Source organism: Neolamprologus brichardi, chromosome 20 (assembly GCF_056152115.1).
Source record: "Neolamprologus brichardi isolate AB-2024 chromosome 20, ASM5615211v1, whole genome shotgun sequence".
In the NCBI taxonomy this organism is placed as follows: domain Eukaryota; kingdom Metazoa; phylum Chordata; class Actinopteri; order Cichliformes; family Cichlidae; genus Neolamprologus; species Neolamprologus brichardi.
Window position 1 is genome coordinate 30,695,286 of NC_142123.1, and position 22,778 is coordinate 30,718,063.

Genomic DNA, 22,778 nt, shown 5'->3' on the forward strand with positions numbered 1-22,778 from the left:
TTGGGAGATTTGGCTGTTTGAGCAATGTCAATAGCCCTGTGTACACCAGCTCTTTATGTCTGATTGACTCAGTCTAAATGGGATCTTGTTCTTTTGTTAAATGTTTAAAGGTTCAACCCACATCTTTCCCAAGGTTTGTACTTTCTCATTGTTAAGAGATATATTCTAAAACACTTCTTCAGCAGAGAATCAGAGAGGAGAAACACACAGATTTTCTTGCTAGCAAGGGCAGCCTTGTCAGAGTGTGACCCCATAAACAACTTCCCTAAACCTGCTGGTCTGGAAGTCCAGCAGTTCATCTAAACAAAAAGCACTTAGCCTAAAACAGATATAGCTACGTTAATCCTACCGTAAAACAGTAAGACAAGGTACAACCTTTCCCATGCTCCTAGGATGTGGGGGTGAACGCCAGAACACCCTGGAATGTTACAGACCTCCTAGGATGAGACATTCTTTCAATATGCCACCAACTATATACTTCTAAACACAAGTGATTACATGCAGTATTCTACCATATGCAAACTTATATCATTAAAAGACTATACTGACTACTAAATACAATTTTCCATTGACACTCATACATGATTTGTTTTGTCTGCTACTTTAAAGAAAGTAGAGCATGAAATTAAAGGCTAGTTAAGAAAGCAGAAACGTTGTCTTTCTGGGAGGAGCTGTTATAAGTGGCGATGTGCACGATGAGTTCTTGTTGTAAAGTTGTTTTTCAACTGGAACTGTTAATGAGGTTACAGACCTCATGTATTAAATGATATGAAATGCTTCAGATAAAACTGCACAAAAATGAGTGATGCAAATGAAAATTTGAGAGGATAAAGGGAAATCAAACATGCTTACAGAGCCTTCGTTTTTGTGTTCTCGTTCTGTGTATCAGTATTCTCTCATAAAAGAATACTGTGAGGTTTACGCAGAAGCATCTGTTTCTATGAAGAAGCGCTCTTTGTAGAGCTGTGGAATTGGGTCCCTTTAAAGAAAGCCATCTGATTTTTAGAAAAACAAAAAATGTGTTACGGGCCCCGGGAACGGTGCCACAATAACAAAGAAGAAATCCCTGCAAATACAGGTAAAGTTCAGGAGCAACGAAGACAGTGCACTCGGTTCGCCTCTCAGATTGCATCTGAATAGTGAGCGGAAGTCCGTCCCCCTCAAGCAACTGGGTTGCACCTGCCTTGAAATAATAGTTCCACCTGAGGTGTTGCTCCATTTTTTTTTTTATTTTTTTTTTTTGTACCTTCTGTACAGTTCATGTGACAAAATAATATACTGGTTAAATTGGTCACGTTAGCCACAGAAAATAACTGATAAATAAATTAAATTAAATGATTAACACAAAAGTGGCCATGCATTTTGGGTGTGCCACAAATGCATATATTAATACAGGAAAAGTTATTTTGAGTTATAGATTTGTAATAAATAAAAGAATGACGTCCACGATACACATTCAGTGGAAGTGATGTCGCTTATGCAGCAGGCTGTCTTGAATCGGCGGCCTCCACAGCATTGGGAAGATGTCTATCTGATCTTCACCCTCTTTTCTACTGGGAAAAAACCTGTTTCCAATTATCATTCCATGATTTAAGACTTTGGTCACAAGTCCAGTAATCCTATAGATAGCCACAGTACACGTTCCCTCACTGACACGAAGACGTACATGCATACAGAAAGTACAAACACTAACGCCTGGCGTTGTTCCAGCCCCAATTTAAATGGCTTTGTACCCTGAACATGTTATTCCTGCACTTTTTGGCAGAAGCAGTTTGGGAAACCCAGGCAAGAGGATTATTGATCCTGATTTTTGTAATCCTTACAGCTTTAGACGCGTAGTGGAGTTGCAAACAAAAACACGTTCGTTAACTTTGTAGTCCGGAATTCCAGGATTTTACGTTGCGGAGTGGGGAAAGGGGGCTTTTTATGTGGCCTGTGCGAAATTCCAGTCACAAACCTCATGAGTAGGCGCACGGATACAGGACGTCTCTTTCTGGCTTATCTTGTGATCTAAGGACTTTTCTGAGTCAGTAGGAGGAAAAAGAGCCTGTGTCTGAAGAAGGGATGAGTGGGAATTGGTGCTTATTGTGCTGCACTAAGAGCAGAGGCTCTTTAGTGTCTTGATGTTTTAGAGCAAAGAAAGAGTTTGGTGACCAAAAGTGAACTTCAAACACAATGTTTTATTGTCCATTTTTATTCCTGTTGACACTGCTGGCAATTTTTGTTTTTCTCTTACATTCATTCAATTGGCTTCCAGTGTTAGAAAATGAGTGTTTTTTTGTTACAAACCCTGCTGTGCTTTGCTTCGGATGAGCATTGAACAAAGAGTGATATAATATGCACTGAAACTGTGCAGTTTTATTACCAGCTTGTCTGTATATATTTAGCTTTGGCTTAGAGTAGTTTTGCATGAGTCAGTGTCATAAATAAGACCGATTTAGCTTATAGTGAGCTTTGGAGCGACTCTCAGTTCTTCTTCTGCCTGAATCAAGTTGTTGGCATTCTTCTCTCTTAAAGACAACCCTTTTGTGATTGGCTGCCCCTCAGTGTAAACAGAGTTTATAGATGGGTGGAGGTAGATGTTTTGAATGTGATGGTTGTTTTTCTTCTTTCTTTTTTTAAAAGGATGCGTTTAATGCAGGCCAGATGGAGGGACGTTGATCTGTGAGTAATGTGGCTGGTGGAGAAATGTGATGCAGTAGAACTGTTGGAGCAAATCCAATCAGCTGTTTCTTCTGCAGTTTTCTTTTTGCCACGAAGTCTGATCAGTCGTTGTCTAATGAAATAAATGAAATTAAGACATGCTAGCGCTGTTATTGGGATGCTTTTATTTAAATAACTCTAGTCCTGGACTGAAGCAGAAGGGTCGGTGCTAAAATTAGATGCTTTCAAACCTGACTGCTCTCTGCTTGTGGATGCTGTGTCAGAGTGGAGATGAGGACGAGTCTTTGTGGTGTCACAGGGAGAAAGGGAGCAAATAAAGGAGGGGGAGAAGGGATCGTTTATATAATATCTGAGAACACTGCTCTGTGTGCTTTGCCAGCAAACGCTGTCAGGAGTTGTTTATGTGCAGCCTGTGTGCTGAGGGTTTGTAGTTATTCCTGTCTTTGTGCAGTTTCACTTCAGTTTACCGTGAAGCTCCAACAAGCTCTGACAGCAGGCACAAGTCTTTGTTTTAAGCACAGCACGACTTTACCCGTTTGACTCGAACGTGGAAACCCACCACCCTGAACATGGCAGCCTGCCCAGCTCGGGCTTTGTGCCAGCCGGTCAGACCCTCAGTAGGGGACAGACACAACACAGAAGCGAGCTGTCCGAGACGGAGGTATTTAGACGGTGCGTGAGTAAGTGCACGTGCAGCCAGAGCGGCCTCGGTCTTTGTGGCCTTCTGCCCAGTTTGAAGGACAAAGCCACCGTGGTCTACGTGAAGGACCCAGGCCGAGCGAAATGGAAATGGCTGCTGGCTAAGTGCACTTGAGTCTTCTTCTAAAATCATGAATATTTAAAGACTCTATTTTTGTCCCCCTCTCTCTGTCCTCTTGGAGCTTATCGTTGGACATGATTACAAATGATTTATTGATGACTGCAGGATTTCAAAAATATTGCTGTGGAACACGTTGTGATAAATGTCTGGTTGGGAAGCTGTGGAGTCACCTTAGGTTCCCTATTGATGAGCCATGACTAGCCTGATGTTTATCCCTAATCAGCCGTGACTGCTGTCTTTCAGTGTCCGTCCCTCCTTAGGAAGGAGGAGCCAACCAGCTCCTTTGGGGTTGAAAAAGCTCACTGTCCTTGTGTTAGTCAGCCTCACAGATGTAAAGGATGTGCTGGTTTTGAAACCAAGATGCACCACTGTGACCATGCAGCTTTCAGAAATGTCTTATCTTAACTTCAGGGAGCTAATACCAGAATTAAGTTAACTAATGCTGTACCTGAAGTGTGAGGGGAAACGACTGAGTCATTGTTGGTACATAAGGGTCGACTTAAATGCACCTCTCACATCTTTAATAATGAAATGAACCCAAGGGAAAACGCACAAGTGGCGAAACTGCACTTTAGTCTTTATGGGAGTCAGACCAGATGTGAGTGGAAACTTGGAAATGTTTTTAATTTGTAACTGGTCACCATTAATCTTATCTTTCTCCTGACTGGTGTAAACACCAAAGATATTTGGTTTACACTATAGAAAACAAAAAGCTGTACGAACAGTAACTGTAGGCTCATGTGCAGGCCTTCAGTTTGTACTCGTATCCAGCAGAGCCAGTGTTCACTGTCAGCCTGGATCCATGTGAAGGCCCATTCATAGCGAGCCTGGCAGGCAGGCAGAGACACGTGGGCCTCCTCTGCCTGGCTCCCTTCTCCTCCTCACCCATTTCTTTCCCGTCTCGCGCCTTCCTCCCCTCTTTCTCTAGTGAACATCTTATAACTGGTGCTGTTACGCAAGCATTGTCCCAGTTTTTCATCTGTGCTGTCATAGCACCACCTGTTGGTGAATCTGCTCTCCAGTCTGTCTGTAAGTCTTAAGGTAGTGATGGTGAGATGAAGCCTCATGATGAACTGAAGCTTTCCACCCAATTGGTCGACTCATGGTTCGAAGCATTGTGATGATTCATTTGCTCTACTGCGCCATCAAGTGGACAATTCAAGTGAAGCGGGCTCTGTGATTATAATCATGTGTAAACCTCTAAACTGAATAAATAAATAGTTTTCTTGGTTATTTATCCCGAATATTGTCTCAGTATGTCTGATACAAAAGAGAAAGTGGAAACTATCAGGACAGTTTTGGTATGATTGTGTAACTGTTAGCCTCAGACAGTCAGTCAATAGTATAATTCAGATCATAGATCAGTACATTTGCATATTTTTATAACTATAAAAAGAAAGCTGACACTTTCGAGACTTTATCTAATGTGTAAGCATCACAGCAGATGCCTTAGATTAGAATCAGCGAGCTGTCGGCTTTCAGCCCCGACCGTGTCCGTGCTGTCTGGGGAGAAAGGCGACGTCTCACTGATTCTGATGCGTCAGCGCTTTGTGTTTACGTCTTTGTGCAGAATCGGTGTACCTGCTCTCATTTACTGTTTTAGCTGTCTGGTGGTGGTTGAAATGTAGTAATATTTATATTAAAAATCAATTCAGGATTTTAATGAATCGACATCATGTTATCCAAGCTAGAATCGATTTTAATCGATAATCAAAACCCGCTAGTACCTGTGTAATCATGCTTATTTACATCTGGATAATGACACAAACTAGTATTTGGCGCTTCACTTTTTAATAAACTAAAAGACGGAAATCAGATTATAGTAGTGTTGTTTACTTATATTATGGTGCTTATCATTTGTGATATTTATTACTGTGTGCCTACTTTATTAGGAGAGATAAAATAAAATAAAAAATCTCTTCCTTCCTGGTTCCATCGAAGAAGAAATGCTCAAGTAACTATGTAACACGTACGTAATCCAATTCCACAACACAGCGTGACGGGAAATCAGCTGTGTTTTTCTGCCCATTTTATTTCGAATCTGGCGCGAACCGGTGAACCAGTCCCTGAATCAGTCACGTGGTACGGACTGTCCGCGAGGCCTCGAACGTCACTGCATACGTAATCAAAGCAAGCCTCGATACGCGCTTCACAGACACGCCCCCGAGATTACCCGACACACGATTCGACGCTTCGACACACAGGACACATCACTATCTTAAGGTCTTAAAATGTCTGTAAGATGCCCTAAATCTAATTTACACTTTTTTGTTTGAGTATTTACTCTTTGATGGTGTAGATATGGCATAAACTTGAGACACGTGTTTGAGTGGGTGGTGTTACCAGAGGCAGTCCATCACGCAGTTATTAAAAGTAGTATTTCATGTCAGGAGCTCAACAAATATAAATTAGATTAACTTTTATCTGGCTTCTGGTCATTCTAATTGATTTAAAGGGGATTTAACCGTATTAAACACGAGTTAAAATATCAGTAAACAGATTTTCAGTTTCCTGCTGGTTTTTATCATGAAATGGTTTCAAGTTGTTTTCAGTGCAGCATAAAAAGGTGGAATTCTTAATAATCCTAATAGCAACTCAAGGAGACATCTTAAGTAACTCATTGTATTTAAACCAAAGATTAAATCTCATGTATGTATAAATAAATAAAAGAAGGAAAATGCCGTAGTTAGTTCTGACATGGTAGAAGAAAAGAAAATCTGTACTTGAGCTCAAAAGCTGGGTGGAATTAAACTGGCACGGATCAAAAAGTTTATGTTCTTCTTCTTTGGTGAAAAATGGGAAATTGCTGAACCAGCTTGTTAGTTCTACCTGCTGTGCTGGCTGCGAAATATTGGCCACAGATGTACTTTAAATATTAAACTCTGTTCTTCTATCACTCTACTTTGTGCTTGATGGTTCTCTTTCTTACCGTCCTCTTGTTCCTCTCCAGGTCCAATCAGCAGCATCCTCGTGAATAAATTCGGCAGCCGACCGATCATCATCCTCGGCGGTTGTCTGTCAGGGTCTGGTCTGGTTGCAGCTTCTTTTTGCAACACGGTGCAGCAGCTGTACTTCTTCATCGGAGTAATTGGAGGTTTGTTTTTCATCAGTTTTCTTGAGTAAATCCTCAAAATGAGGGAAATCTGGACACTTTGCTTTGATGGCTGAGACAAGTTTTGTTTTCTTGTTAATGTTGTTTCTGTGCCCTCGTTTCCAGGTTTGGGACTGGCCTTCAACTTGAATCCGGCGCTCACTATGATCGGTAAATACTTCTACAAGCGCCGGCCCATCGCCAACGGCCTCGCCATGGCGGGCAGCCCCGTGTTTCTGTCGACCTTGGCTCCTCTCAACTCCTGGCTGTACGATGAGTTTGGGTGGAGAGGCAGCTTCCTCATCCTCGGCGGACTCCTGCTCAACTGCTGCGTGGCCGGCTCGCTAATGCGTCCCATCGGCCCCAAACCTCAGCCGCCCAAAGTGGAGGCGGTGGAAGCAGGGCAGCCTCAGCCCAAGAGGACGGTGCTGCAGAAAATCAACTCCTTCATCGACTTGACGCTCTTCAAGCACCGCGGCTTCCTGCTCTACCTGCTGGGCAACTTCATCATGTTCTTTGGTCTCTTTGCTCCGCTCGTCTTCCTCTCCAATTACGCAAAGAGTAACAACATCAGCAAAGAAAAGGCGGCCTTCCTTCTGTCAATACTGGCGTTCATCGACATGTTTGCTCGGCCCTCAATGGGCTTGCTGGCGAACACCAAATGGGTCCGGCCCAGGATCCAGTACTACTTTGCTGCATCTGTCATGTACAACGGTGTGTGTCACGTGCTGGCGCCGATTTCAAAAGACTACTCGGGATTTGTGGTCTACGCGATCTTCTTTGGCTTTGGTTTTGGCTGGCTGAGTTCTGTGCTGTTTGAGACGCTGATGGACCTGGTGGGGGCTCAGAGGTTTTCTTCAGCTGTGGGTTTAGTCACCATCGTGGAGTGTGGGCCGGTGCTGTTGGGCCCACCACTGACAGGTAAGACATCCCAGGGAGAGGGAGGGTGGAGATTTGGGCTGGTTATAAAACTTGACGTCAAAGATTATCGGTGTAATAATTGTTAAAATGTTGACGCAGATCATAAAATCTGAATCTCCTTTCTTTTGCCCACCTCCAGGCAGCTTCTATAACTACTACCACCACTATAACTACACCTACATCACCTCCGGCATCGTCCTCATTATAGGAAGCATCTTCCTCTTTGTGGGAATGGGCATCAACTACCGCCTGTTAGACCGAGAAAAGAAAGCGGAGGAGCGAAAAGAGAGGGAGGAGCCCAAAGAGGAGCGTGCTGCCATGCTGCCGCCTTCTTCTCCGGCAAAATCGAGCGAGGATGGCGTACCGGCAGCTGTCACATTGGACGAAGTCTCCAGGATGGATGAGGACACGGTGTAAACGGACAAACTTGGGAAGAAATGAACACGCACGAGAGCCTCAGCTACAACCACACAGCATCTTTATAGAGAATAATCCCTTTTTACACCACCCTGAAGCCATAGAAACCGCTCCATGATTAAAACCAGAGGCCTGCTGCGGTGACGCTGATGTGAATCTGCGCTCGGCCTCCGGTTTTTGGTCTTTGACGTGCCTTTTTGGTGAACTGAGAGCGTTCCAGGCGGTGCTGCTTGCATAAACACCAGATAGACGCACAGCAGACGGAGTGACTGTAACCATCCCGAGAAAGTAACGAGCACTTTGTCTCAGGGTCTCAAGCTGTCACAAAGGTTCAGGGCCTCGTGCGCACACTTTTTAACTTTTTTTTTTTTAAAATAAGTCACCATACATGTACAATACAGAAAGTTCTCCCTCGTGTTCGGCACAATCACTTCACTGCTCAAGGGCTGGATGTAAGCGCTCGCATCCACATTGTTAATCATAATATTAGTTAGGATTCTTTTTAATTAATTAAAAAAATATGGGGTAAAAAGTAGTTCACTACAACACAGGGAAAAGTTAAGGTTCATGTTTTTAACATTTTAGGATGTAGAATAACAAACATCAGTTTTCCTGTTTGTGGAAAATCAGGAAGCTGTAATGTAGGAATCTTCTGAGCAGTATAAACTTAGGTCAGGATGCAGGTACGGAGGCAGAAATGTGGAATTTCAGAGCAGCTCTGATCTTTTATTGAACTGATGAAGATTATGCACATCATCGGAACAGGTCACACAGGCAGGCTCCAACCCTGCTGATGCATCCACCACGTGAGCTGCAGGCTGGGTTGGGTTATAAACGGCACCACACGTTGGTGGATGATGGATGGTTGGGTGGCTTCTGTGTGCTGTGAACATTGTTACAAAAATGTTGTTTTTTATGTAATTTTTGGGGCGCAGAACAGCATTCTGTGGTATTTGAATAGTGAAAACGGTTTAGTTCAGTTTCTACAAATCCCTACAAAGAAAGTAAAATCTTTTAGCTTTCTGGAAGCGACAATCTAACGAGGTCCTTTTTATAGAGTTTAATGTATTTGGATCAGTGGCCACGTGAGTGAGTGAGGTGTGTTTGTGTTCCAGCAGGTAGTTTTGAAGTTTAGGGGATTTTGTCATTTCATTCATTGTAAGTTCAGTCAGTTTGTGAAGTGTACAGAATTACTCATCAGAAGGACAAAATTAACGGGGCTGAAAGCTGAGAACGTTTAAAGAGCCCTGTTGGGAGAGGGACTGACACGGTTATCATCTTCGTTTTCATCACGTTGAGAGTAATAAATATTTGCACATGACCAGCTTTAGAATCGGATAAAGTCCCTGTCCACATGAAACGTTTCCACGGTCACTCGAGCATTTCCTTCCTCACAGAGGAAAGCTTCTGATTGGGCGACGGATTTTACGTTTCCCTTTCAGTAGGAATGGATACTTATTATGTTATTATGTATTTTGGTGACTAAATATGACCAAATGTTAGTATTCAAAGCGATTAATTACAAAGTGTGAATTTGTTTCTTCATGTGTATTTTTGTAAAGGTACTACTGGTACCAATGGGGAAACTGGTCTCTCCTCGCTGAAGTATCCACCTGTTCAACAGGTTCATATTTCAGGGGAAAGAGTATCTGCTGCATCGGTACGTCCACATTCGACTGCTCCAAACGCTGATTTCTTTTCCGTTTAAAATAAAAATAAAAACAAAAAACTGACCTTCATGAACTTGTTGCTAATCGATAAACTGTTATTCAAGGTTTTATTTTCTGAATTATGGTCATTTCAAATTGAAAGTTGTTCTACTTTCAGGATGAGTATTTTGTGAAGTGACGCACTAAAAGGAGGCGATACTGTTTCATTTAAACCGGGGTTTAAAACGGTATTATAATAGTCGCCTTTTTTAGTGTTTTTATAAAGCGGACAAAACTTTTTAGTTTCTGTAAAAAAAATTATTTTAGTTGCTGTGGATTTTTTATGTGTTCTTATTATTTTGAGTGTTGAGAATAAACAGTTTTTAAAAGGAAACCTGTTGTATTGATTCTGTAACTTAAAAATAAAGCTTTTTTTCAAAATTAGCAGAAAAACTGTACATTTACAGTCATTACACATGTGTAACATTTTTATATAAAACTTAAATTCTTGCACTCAAATCCTGAAAAGGAGGCATCTCTATATACCTGAAGCTACCACAGCAAGCAAATACTTACAGAAGCTTGACGAGAGAGAAACGTGAAACTCAATGACTCACACTCACTCGACATTTCATTAGGTACACCTTGCTACTACAGGGTTAGACGTCCTTGATTCTTCTTGGCACATCCGTTATCTGTTGGCTTGAGATCAAGGGGACTCTGGACGACATTAGAGTCCATACAAATCCAAGAAACCAGTTTCAGATGATTTGAGTTCTATGATGTGTTATCCTGCTGGATGCAACCATCAGACAGAAGGGTTGGACAGCACCAATCTGTGTGTATGCTGCGGTGTTTAAACAACGCTTATTTGGTGCCAAGAGGCAAAAGGCAAGCCAAAATATATCCTCCACACCACCAGCAGGCGTAAGGTGGGATGGATTCATGCTCGTTCACTCCAAATTCTGACCCCTACCATGTGAATGTTTTTCTAATTTTCCATTATCCAATTTTGGAGCGCATGTGTAAATTAGAGTCTCAAGCTGTGTCCCAATTCAGGGTCTGCACGCTTGAAGTACGCATTTTAAGTGTGATTACGTCACCGCCACGCGATGACGGCTGTCCCAATTCGAAGTGTACTTCAAATGCATACTCCAAATGCGCCGTCGATTTCCCCAAATATCAAGCGTGGTCCGGTGCACGCTTCGTGGTCCCATATATCCCACAATTCAAAGCGCGGCGGTGGGTGTGGATAATTTTGCCGCAAAATACGGCAGAAGGGAGCGGCCGAAGAGTGAACTGTCAAAAGTAAGTACTGAACATGACGTCACTTAATTATGTGCGAATGTTTAATAACGAAGAACATTAAAACATTGCTGTTGGCCACATGTCGGCAGAGTTGTGTGACATTAGTGATGTTTGTACTTTCAGCGTTAACTTAGTTGTAAAGCCTTTTTTATATATATATATATATATATATATATATATATATAATAATCTGACAATAACTATAATATTGGCCATATTATATTTACATTACCACAGTGAGATGATTTTAGTCTCATGAACAACATTAGCTAATTGTTATTTACTAACTACTCTTGAAATAACTGTTCGGTACAGAAATGAAGCCCAACAATCATGTTTTACAGTCCTGTGGTCTCAGCCTCAGATACTCAACTAATCAAAGTGATGTCATGACAAAAATGAATGGCCAACAGCACATTTTTTCTCCTTCATTTCTGTCAAACAAAGCTGTATGTAACATTTCTCGCGGTTAGTATCATGGTTGCTAGGCAACCTGAACAGCGCGACGAAGGCTAGACCGTCCCATTTCACAAGCCTCTCACTTCCGCACTTCTCGTACTTATAGTACGCACCGTACGTAGTACGCGTAGTGCGCGTACTTCAAGCGTGCAGACCCTGAATTGGGACACAGCCTCAGTTTCCTGTTCTTAGCTGAGAGGAGGGGCACCCAGCGTGCTTCTCTGCTGCTGCTGCAGCCCATCTGCTTTAAGGCTTAACATGTTGTGCATTTAAAGATGCTCTTTTGCCTCTTTTACTTTTACATACTTTGGTTGTAGCCAGTTATGAGTTATTGTTGCTTTTCTATCAGCTTGAAGTAGTTTGGCTTTTTTCCACCCAGAGAATCACTGCTCACTGGTTATGTTCTCTTTCTTCACACCTCTGTAAACTCCAGAGATGGTTGTGTGTGTGTGAAAATCCCAGCAGATCAACAGTTTCTGAAAGACCAGCCTGTCTGGCACCGACAATCAAACCTTTTCCAAAATCATTTAAATCACTTTTCTGCCTTGTTGTGATTCTCGGTTTGAACTTCAGCTGGTTGTCTCAACACGGTGCTTTCAGTCGTGCAGACAAAGTTATTTGATTGGCTGATTTAAAAATTTGCACTGGTGTACCTAATGAAATGGAATGAGTGCATAGCTCTAACATTCAGATTTAACAAACACGACCCAGAAATGAGCCTCACAGGTGCTGGAAGATGGACTTTTGTAGTCTTTGGAGAGACTCGTGGTTTCCATGGTGTCACGGAGGGTGAGTGAGTGATGGAGCCCAATAATGTAGTTATTGTGTTTTTCATGGCTAAGGCAATACACACAGTCACATTTTTTTCCACATATTTCTATTGTAATAAAAATCCTCGCTCCACTCACCCCTGTTCATTTTCACCTATTTTCAGCGCCCCTTCACACAGGTTCACTCGGGTCTCATTTTAAAAGTTCAACTAATATTTCCTTAAACATCAGCCGACTCAGCTGTGCCACTGAGAGGGAGTCGCCCTTCATCGTGTCCAGTGTTCAGTTGGAGGTGTGCGTGATGGTGGAGTCGTTTGTTTCGGAAGCTCGGCGCCAAGTGTGCAGCCGACAGTGAAGCAGCAGACGAAGCTCCGGGGAGACGCTGCTGGAGAAGGCGGAGTAGATCCAGGGGTTGGTGCAGGAGTTTAGACTGGCCAACAGCATCAGCAGGGTAAACACTACACCTGTGTACACACACAGGAGGAGGAGGAGGTCCGTAAAGGGCACAGGGGACTGCAGATCAGGCCATCAAGTCAAACTCTGCTTCAGGGTGCTATCTTTGGTAGCCCTAAAGGTACTTATTGTAGTCTTGTATATAAAAGTTTATTAGAGAGTTTTAAAGTTAACACAATGACTTCATGTCTAAGGCATCTTTGTGTTGTACAGTCTGGACCCTGCACCAGCTGTCACAGGATGAGAGGCGGAGAAACACCCTGACAGATTACTGCTCCATTTAAATTGGGTTCAAGGTATTTATGTAAAGTTATTTTTTAGTTATTTAATAAGATGGTTGTTTTTTTGTTTTTTTAGAGATGTAGAGCAGCGGTCGCCAACCCCCGGGCCTCGGACCGGTACCGGTCCGTGAGTCGTTTGGTACCGGGCTGCGAGAGTTGAGGCTCAGGTGTGAAATGTATAGTTTTCAGGGTTTTTATCGGTTTTCAGCGTTATTTTGTTATCGTTTTTATCGTTAACTCAGTTTTCCTGGGTCTTTTCACGTGTGTTATGAATAAATCTTCTTTTTTTTCGGTACCGGTACTGGTTTTATTTTGTTGTATTTATCCGCGACACCTTAAAGGCCGGTCCGTGGCGCAAAAAAGGTTGGAGACCGCTGATATAGAGAACAAAAAAATCCTTAAAATTACATCAAGTTGGTCTGGCAGGACTTTGTGTGTGTGTGTGTGTGTGTGTGTGTGTGTGTGTGTGTGTGTGTGTGTGTGTGTGTGTGTACCGTTCTGAGGTGGGTCAGGGTCCCAGGCGGCCCAGAGCTGGACGCTGAAGAACGGGGCCCAGCAGAGCGAGTACACAAGCACAATGACCAGCGTCATCCTCACCGTCTTTGACATGGCTGCTGTTACCTCTCCACCTCTGACAGGAGGCAGTTTGGTTGGGTGTGGTGAGCAGGCAGCAGAGGGCGTTGTTGGATCTGGTGGGACGCCGGCTTGCAGCTGAGCTGACGGGGAGGACAAAAACATTCCTGTGACGCTCACTCTCCCTAAATTTCCTCATTTCATGAGTTAAGACCATAAATATGGTTCAATTTTTATTCATTAATTTTTTATATATAACTTTTTGATTGTAGTAAAAGCACATATTAGCTAATTCCAGGCATGAGATGAGGAGCATACTCCAGATCTTAGTCACCTTCTACCACCACATTGCTTGAGGAGTTAGACTGCAATAAGTCCATAATTCATATACATAATTAACTGTCTGCAGACCAGTGAGGACCATAATTTACCAAATGAACATCATGTTGATTTCAACAGGACTGCAGAGCTGTGACCGAGAGCCTAAACTAATCAGGAAACACGAGTTAGCATGAGGGTTGTTTCTCCATAAGCTTCTTTACAGACTGTCGTCCTTTACCAACTACAGCAGTCGACCCCTGCTGGTCATTATAAACTATTGCAGGTTTAAGGCTTATCGATACATCTCAAGGCTCAGTGTAGGATAAATAAGCATTATTATCATTATTGAATCATGCAAAGCTACTGTAGAGTCCAAAAATGATCACCCATCGGGAGGTGCTGATAGGTGGACGCAGGGTCCAAACTGCTGTCATTTCCAGGGTTGTTGTACGCGAGGGGGGAAACATAGAAGGGGACATTAGACTTTCCTTCTCCTCCTCCTCTTTTTCCTCTCTGGGTTTCTTTTCTTAATTGAGGGAGAGCAGCGGGGCACAGGCGGCAGTCTGATTTCAGGTACAGATTGTTGTGAATCTCCTTGAAGATTCGCACCTGAAGGAAGAAAGACGAGAGAGGGTAAATTTTTGTTTCCAGAAGCATCTTGTCTTCTGGTTCTCTCTGTTCTACCTGGCAGATGGTGATGATCAGAACGGGGAGGACGAAGATGGCCAGCGTCATCCACGTCACGTAGGCTTTGAGGCCCCAGGACTCGGCAAAGTTGCCCCAACATTCATACACACCTGGAGCTAACTCAGAACGGGAAAAGATAAAGACCTGCAAACCAGCAAAGAGATGAGTGGAGGTGACGGTAACAGCTCTCTTCTATAAGATTTTAATTGGCACGGTGCTTATTTACGACTTTGTGTTTTAATGATGCCTATGTCCTTTCTTTGACTATCACCTTGTTTTCTTCTCTTTTTAATGTTAATTTTAAGAGCCTAACGGTAATCAGAACCTAAGTTATGACTCTCAGGAGCAGATCTGTGGCCAGCCTCTTTGCTTTGGCCTACCTGTGGCAGGCTGAGCAGCAGCGACAGTACCCAGGCCAGCACGATGAAGCTGTTCCAGCGCTTCGTGGCCCCGCTGCGATGTGCCTGCAGGGGGCAGCAGATAGCATAGTGGCGATCCACTGTCATGGCCACGATCATGTAGGAGGAGGCAAACATTCCAAGAACCTGAAGGTACTTCACCAGGCGACATAAGAAGTCAGGACCAGGAAAGCGTCCCTTAGCGTCCCACACGAGCTGGGGCAACACCTCAGAGAGGAAGAGGAGAGGGAGGAAGGATTTATGCTTTTGCAGTGACATGTAACAATATATTTTCTCTGTGGAGAGTTGTGATGCACAAATTTTATGCACACACACATGCACACAAACACACACAGATGTTTGTGCATATTAAAAATCTCGAGGTACAGATTAGTGTGCTCATTCATAAATCCCAGAGCACATTTACAGATTTTTTGCACATTTACATATTTCAGTTCAAATTTACAGATTAATGCAAAAACTGAAAGACTTCTGTGCACTTTTCTGAATTTGCATGTACATTTAAAATCTCAAATTTGTGTACAAAATACAAAAACAAAAAAATCAATGAAAAATTACAAATATTTGTGCACATTAATAGATTCATGTGCACTTTTACTCCAGTTTAGTTCACATTTACATATAGATGTGCATATTTGGAAACCTGTGAAGACATTTGCTGACTTCAGTGTGTTTATGTCTTTTTCCAGATTTATGTATTTGTTTACAAACTGTAAAAAAAAGATCACATTTCCAGATTATTGTATCTGCACATATTTTCAGATAATACTACAATTACACACCTGTAGTGACGTATAACACACATATAACCAGTGTTGGGAAGGTTACTTTTAAAATATATTCCATTACAGAATACAGATTACATGCCCCAAAATGTATTCTGTAACGTATTCCGTTACGTCACTCAATGAGAGTAACGTATTCTGAATACTTTGGATTACTTAATATATTATCATGCTGTTTACAACTACATGAATGTACTATTGCTGTGATTTATTACTGTTACTGAAGGTCCGCGGCTCCGAACCGTAGTAAAGGGACCTCTGGCTAATACGGTGGGTTCTGTGTCGGGCTCGTAGCCGAAAACTAGCTTTACTTTGTTGTCTGGGTCAACTTTGCTAGCGAGAGACAGAGAGAGGCGTTGAAAGGCTGCTCCAACGGAACTTATTGTTTTTGGAGGAAAACACGAACACGGTGTACAGTCGAGTCTTAATAGCTTACTTACAACTGGGCTCGTCAGGCTCTCTTCTTGGCTGCAGTGGTTATTATTATATTTACATGCTTCCAGCTCCCGTTTCTGCTCGATGACAGCTCGTACTTTTCCTTTTTCTCCCTCCCTCGCTCACAGACACATAACGTGTATGGCAGTCCATTCTCCCTGCAGCACAGACTACACTGCCTATGATGCTACATTCTTTAGAGCTATACCTGTAGCATTCTGCCTATTAGCTTAGCACAACAACAACAAAAAGGCCTCTCTCACCCAGGAAACACGCAGAGAGAGCATCACCATGTAACCATGGCAACCTGCCATGGTTACATGGTGACGCTTCCAGGTGGCAGCGACGTTACATGGTTACAACGCTGCCACCTGGAACAACAGAACGTAGCTGTCAAACAAAACCCAAACAGTCCTGACCCGCCACAATATGAAACAGGGAAGTACCGCAGTGTAATCCATTTATTTCAACAAAGTAACTGTATTCTAAATACCACCTTTTTAAACGGTAACTGTAACGGAATACAGTTACTCATATTTTGTATTTTAAATACGTAACGGCGGTACATGTATTCCGTTACTCCCCAACACTGCATATAACCCACAACGTGAATGAGTGTGTGCTACCTGGAACAGCGCCACCACCAGGTCAGCCACACAAAGGTTCAGCATGAACTGGTGCAGGGGGTTGTGGTGTCGCCTTCGTCTTAGCAACACCACCAGGACCAGCCCGTTGCCAAGTAACGCCATCACTAAGATGACCGCCAGCACCACCACCTCGGCCACGGCCAGCAGGGCGTCTCGTTCCCGCTCTGTAGCATTAGCGCCGGTGGGCGTCTCAGAGAACACCGGCCGGTCGATGGACGTATACGTGTCTGTTATCACAGAAACGGACATGCTGGCTGGGACAGGAGAGGAACGCCACAGAAAGACAAGACGATGACATCGTTATGAAGGGAATTTGATAGACTGTGAAACAAACGTTAATCTTTCCTGGTCCATCTTTTGTATACAGGTGATTATTATTACGTTTTACAAGCACCTCAAAAGGGGGTTGAAGTACAACACTCAAGTTAATTTAAAATCTATTTATTTATTCAAATTTTTCTTAATTTGATGTATTTTCAGTCACTATAAAAAGTTTATTGTTAAATTCTTAGAATCAGGTGCAGCTTTGGGGGAAATCCCTAACTGCCCGTTAGTTTGTAATGATGTTCACTGGAGACTGGCCAAACAACAGGACTTCATTACTGCCTTCACATTTGGTCTGATGAGCCCTGGGCTCTATGATTGCGCGTCTGCGTGCGTGCACTGAACTGTAAAAACTGCCGAGTGTCTTTGTTTGTGATTCTTGAAGCCCTCCGCCCCTTTTATTTGTTTGTTTAGGGAAGAAGTGTTGATCTCTTTTTAGTTCACGGGACACAAAAAGACCAATTTGATCCCAAATGGGCCAGACAAATAGCACTGTCGTATAAGATCCTATAAAAACATTTGAAAATGTTTCCTTTCTTTTTCTGTCAGATGCACTGTTTGTTTGTTTGTTTGTTTGTTTTTCCTTCTTTTCCATTCTTTCAGTTATTGTACTCATTACATACATTTTCCCCAAATTCTTTGAGTATTTATTTGAAACAATCACTAATCTAAATAACGTCCAAAACAGGTTTTTTTTTAATCATTTATGAAGTTTATGCATTTATTCAATAAAGAGCTAATCTATTTGATTTTCCTTGGTGTTCAGGCTGCTACTCTATTCTTTACATCACTTCCTCTTTCCCATGCTGTCAAACTCAGTATCGACATCATTACTGTAGGTCAATCATTTTCTTTTCCTCCTTTTACCCAATCAGCCGCTCTTCTTTGCGGTTTAAAGCTCCGTGCTCTTCTGTTATTTGCCTTTCTGACTTGCTTCCTCCTTATCCAAGCCTCCTTTGCCATCTTCATCACCACCAGCACGTATCATGTAGATTCTGAGCACCGGGGCAGTCTAATTTATTCTGTATGTGAATAAATCACCTCTCCCGAACTATCGTTAAACCCTACATGGAAGTGGCTGGTAAAGGTAGACTTAAGCAGCTTCCCAGCAAACCCAAAGCAAAATTGGACCTGAAAAATCCAAGTGTGCAAAGAGCTGTTCAAGTGTCCTAAGAACCTCTGGCCAAGTCTGATTTTTACAGGCCCGTTTCTGCATAGTTTTCATTGTTTTAAGTGCTTCTGTAGTCAGGTGAGTGTGACAGACATCAGTAGATGCAGCATTTGCAGACATGAAAACACTTCTTAGTCTCAGACAACAAATTTCTTTGGGCAGTAGAAAAAGAAAGCTTCCTCTTGGTTGAGGTTATAGCATGGTCTACCCACTGACTCGCTAGAAGTTACCATGGATAATGATGACCTCACACCTGGGTCATGAGTCATCTCATCCATATGCCTCCAGTGTTCTGTTTTATCTTGAACTGTTAATCCATTTTTGAAAGTCTATAGGTCCTAATTCAGTTCCCGGTGCAACTCCACACATGGCATTCAAAATCAGACAGATGTCCTGCTTGGTCATGAAATCAGATCCAAGTCCAAGTTTGAGGAGGCACCAAACTGCACTGATGCTGGAACATCCACGGACGTTCACACCGTCCACCAGGGGCTCAAACTCCAGTCATCGAGGGCCAGTGTCCTGCAACTTTTCCATGTTTCCCTGTTGCAACACACCTGAATAAAATTAGTAGGTCATTAGCAAGAGTATAGAACTTGACTGCATGCTGAAGTGGCAACCCCTACTCAAGTAAATTTAAGTAAATGTAAGTGTTTGGAAAGATATACTTCTCAAAATATTTTTATTGCATCATGTTCATTCACAGATGAGCTGCTGTAACATGAATCAAATGGCTGAATGTCCACCTCAGCATGCAGTCAAGGGCTGTATCCCAATTCAGGGTCTGCAGCCTTAAAGGCCGCATTTTAAGGCCGATTACGTCACTGCGACGTGACGAAGGCTGCTCGAAATGCGGCCCTCAAATGCGTCCTTCATTTCCCTGAATTTTAAGGACGTGGCGGTGTAGACGTCGTGGCCCAACATATCCCAGAATGCATAGCGCGGCGGTGGGTGTGGATAATTTTGCAGAAAAAAACGGTGGATGAGGGGCGCCGAAGAGTAAACTTTAAGTAAGTACTGAATATTATGTCACTTATTTATTATAATTATAAAAACACTTAATGTTTTTATAATTGTCAATATAAAATTGTACTTAGTAGTCAGTATAATCTTTTTGTGATATATAAGTTTGCATATTATAGAATACTGCATGATGACCCTTTTATTACTGTTGTTGGAATCAAGACTTGCTTTATAAATTCTTTCTCACAGTGATAATAGCTGAGCAAGCTGTTATCATTTCACTCCTGCCAGGAAGAGGGGAGCTGGAAGCTCTTATCTTCAAGAAGAGGGGCCACGTCCTTCAGAATAACACACACACACACATACACCTGAACCACTTTTATCTTCACTCCCTACATACTAACATTCCTCTGTTAATGAATAGACGTATTCACTGTTGTATTACTTTTGTATATAAATAAAGGCAAGTGCAGGAACAAAGCGCACATCACAGGGCCCCCACTCTGGTGTGAGCGTTCTGTGATCATGCCCTTGCAAGTAAAAACTGCAGCGTCTGTGTGTTTCTACCTTTAGATTCTTAGCTGAAGAAGTGTCTTTAGAATAAATCTCTTGACAATAATGAAGAACATTAAAACATTACTGTTGGCCACATGTCGGCAAAGTTATGCGACATTAGTGACGTTTGTACTAACTTGGTTTTAAAGCCTTTACTTTAAAATGTACGCCGTTCAATAGCTGAGCTTAATCTTACAGAGAATGATCAAAGCTCATGTAGAAACAAACAAACAAATGAACAAAAGATTTTCTCCTTCATTTCTGTCAAACAAAGCTGTATGAAACGTTTCCAGCTGTTAGTATCATGGTTGCTAGGCAACCTGGGCTGCGCAACGGAGGCTAGACCGTCCCATTTCACAAGCCTCGCACTTCCGGCCTTAGCGGTCTTTAAGTACGCGGCCCTTGAGGATCGTTGAGACTGCGTACTTTAAGGCTGCAGACCCTGAATTGGGATACAGCCATAGTCTTGCTAATGACCTACTAATTGTATTCAGGTGTGTTGCAAGAGGGACACATGGAAAAGTTGCAGGACACTGGCCCTCGACGACCGGAGTTTGAGCCCCTGGTCTACACAGAGCTCGTCAACTGATGCGTTTGTTTGTGTTGGCAAAACTGGATTAGGTCAGGATTTGGATTAAACGCAGCAAACTGCTCGCATACTTTGATGATCTGAGCTCCTAATGAGGTCGTCCTAAGTTCATCCACGTTTGGAGTCAAACACTTCGGTATGCGGATAACAATGCAACGTGCTTTTGATTGCTTACTAAAAAGCAGCTCGTCGCAGGAGGATGTCACACGTTTTAAATGCCTTTAATCAAGCTGTCATCAAATATAAATCCAGTCAAACCTTCATCGTCGTTTGCTTGCTAGAGCTTATAACTGCGTTTATCGATGGCACCGTGAACTGTTCACAATGATTCCTGGAAGAGTCCATGCAGCGATAACGTCTGTTTTTAATGCAGTGCTGTCGGAGGACCCGTCCATCACAGGCATACCTGTCAACCTCGTCCTTTGTGCACAGAGATTTCTCGAGATTCTCAGTTTTTTTTGATGATATCACATACTGTAGATGATGAGTATTCAGAGTTTTCACAATATTACATTGATGAACATTATTCAGAAGTTGATCCACAATTTTTGGGTGCAGTTTTTGGGGGAAATTGGGGAAACTCTGTCTCTCCAAGATGCTATTTTCACATCAAACAATCAATGTTAGTTGTTGCCATTTTACCTAATTACGTGAAAAGTGATTCTCCAGTTGTTAAAAGTACCACTTTTCCAGCCTTTTAAACACTTGCCTCAACATTTTTGAGATGTGTTAATGTCACCAAATTTAAAAAAGTTTTTTTTTAAAAAATGCTGTCCGATTTCTCAGATTAAACATTTGATATGTTTTCTGTGCTCTATTGTGAATAAAATGCAGGTCTGTGACATTTGCACATCATTGAAGTCCGGTTTTGTTTACATTTAAAACATCGTCTTTTTTAAATTCAGTTTGTACAAAAACAGCTAAAGGGATTTTCCAGTGAATCATCTGAACTGGCAGCTGCTTTAAAAATCATTTGAGGTGATCATGGCCGAGTTTCTGATTTAATCCCAAATTTTTACAATAAAAGAATCAGCAGATAAATTATCGATTTAAAAAAAAAAAACCCAATCATTAGCAGACAGAAAATGATTTAAATGAACTCCAACAGTAAAACCTTGAATGGATACTGTAATATTAATAATTTATTATATGATATATACTTTAACAGATTTTTTTAACTTCATCCTCCAGTAGTTATATAATAAAAAAACTGCAGCAGTTAAAACTCATTCACAAAATGCTAATTAAATGTCAAAACTAAAGAAAAGTCATCAGATCTCTTTTGTGTTTCCTCCTTTTCTATGTTTTTGTTGAAATTATTGCAGAAAGAAACACTTTAGGATGTAAATGTTAGAGTCTGCAGGTGAGAAAGTATTTTTCATTTAGCCAGAGGTGACTGTGCAGGAGCTAAATACAGGAGTCACTCCAGTATCTGCTTAAATAAACTGAACAGCCGAGACTGATGACGAAGGCTAGACGCCTGCTTTATATTGAAGGTTATTTGCCTATTGCTTTGCAAAAATGGCAAAGCTAAAGCTAAAATCATCAGTTTTCTTTAGTCTTTTCTGTTTTATTTTTAAGCTTCAGTTTGAACATCATGAATTTCAGTCGGAAGAGGAGAAAATATTTTCCACTCAGCCGGAGGTGTCAGGTTGGAAGCACTAGAGATGAACAGAGAATTCCCTCCAGCCCACTGAGCTGAGTTTGTTGACACCTTTCAGCTCCTTTAATCCTATTAGAAAGCTGGACACCTGCTGCTTTACACATATTTTTGCTTTGCAGAAGCCGTAAAGCTAAAAATCAATCCAGTTTACTCGCTTTTTGCAATCCTCTACCGTTCTTGATAAAAAAAAAAAACTAAAGAGCATGAAACAGGAGGTTTAAAGTGCCTGACTAAAATGAACATCTATCTGTACAGATTTTAATTTCCCATTTTCATGAAAAACAGGAAAATCATAGAGAAATACGAGGAGACGGAGCCGACTCACCTCCTCCTCAGCGTCCCGTGAAGCATCTGTAGGAGCCAGGACAACCTGATCTGCTGTTGCACACACTAGCTGCATCCATGCTGTGTCTGCTGCATGTGTCTGTGTGCGTTTGTGTGCTTATTACACTGATGGTGACCTCTGCCAACTCGCTCTGCTGTTTCTCCTCTCTCTCCTCTTTAGCACATCCCTCTCTCTCTCTCTCTCGCCTTTCTGGATTTTATGAAAGTGGAAGAAGAAGAGGAGGAGTGAGAGAGAGGGTGATGAAAGGACGCAGTGCCCGGGCAGTGTTTGCGAATTAATGCGATTTTCTGTTGATTATTGATATTAAACATGTGGCTGTTGGCCCTGCTTTCGATCCACCCTTCAGAGCAGATCATGGGGAACATACACCAGCAGATGAAATGAGATTTTCTCTATTAGGCTTCCAGAAATGATCAAAGACCCTTCATACGCCCAAACTAATATGCGTACGTGTGAGTTGCGCATCA

General features: G+C 42.2%; 2 protein-coding genes across 4 annotated transcripts in view; one reads left to right on the plus strand and one right to left on the minus strand.

Annotated features, from left to right (window-relative positions):
- LOC102795191 (monocarboxylate transporter 1-like) overlaps positions 1-9,956 on the plus strand; it is a 37,255-nt gene extending 27,299 nt beyond the window's left edge. For all 3 annotated transcript variants that reach the window (XM_087833744.1, XM_035909192.2, XM_006793970.3), the window contains 3 exons: positions 6,435-6,578; positions 6,702-7,496; positions 7,636-9,956. In XM_087833744.1, the coding sequence (XP_087689870.1) occupies positions 6,435-6,578; positions 6,702-7,496; positions 7,636-7,913 (1,217 nt within the window). In that variant the 3' untranslated portion in view covers positions 7,914-9,956. The remainder of the gene's footprint in view (positions 1-6,434; positions 6,579-6,701; positions 7,497-7,635) is intronic.
- Positions 9,957-12,381: 2,425 nt separating this feature from the next.
- Positions 12,382-22,392, minus strand: avpr2ab (arginine vasopressin receptor 2a, duplicate b). The gene is made up of 7 exons (XM_087833745.1): positions 22,291-22,392; positions 16,680-16,954; positions 14,795-15,040; positions 14,412-14,558; positions 14,114-14,336; positions 13,328-13,549; positions 12,382-12,563 (listed from the first exon to the last, which is right to left on the minus strand). Exons 2-7 carry the CDS (start codon positions 16,947-16,949, stop codon positions 12,382-12,384), a joined length of 1,290 nt encoding a protein of 429 aa, XP_087689871.1. The 5' UTR covers positions 16,950-16,954; positions 22,291-22,392.
- Between the last annotated feature and the right edge of the window lie 386 nt (positions 22,393-22,778).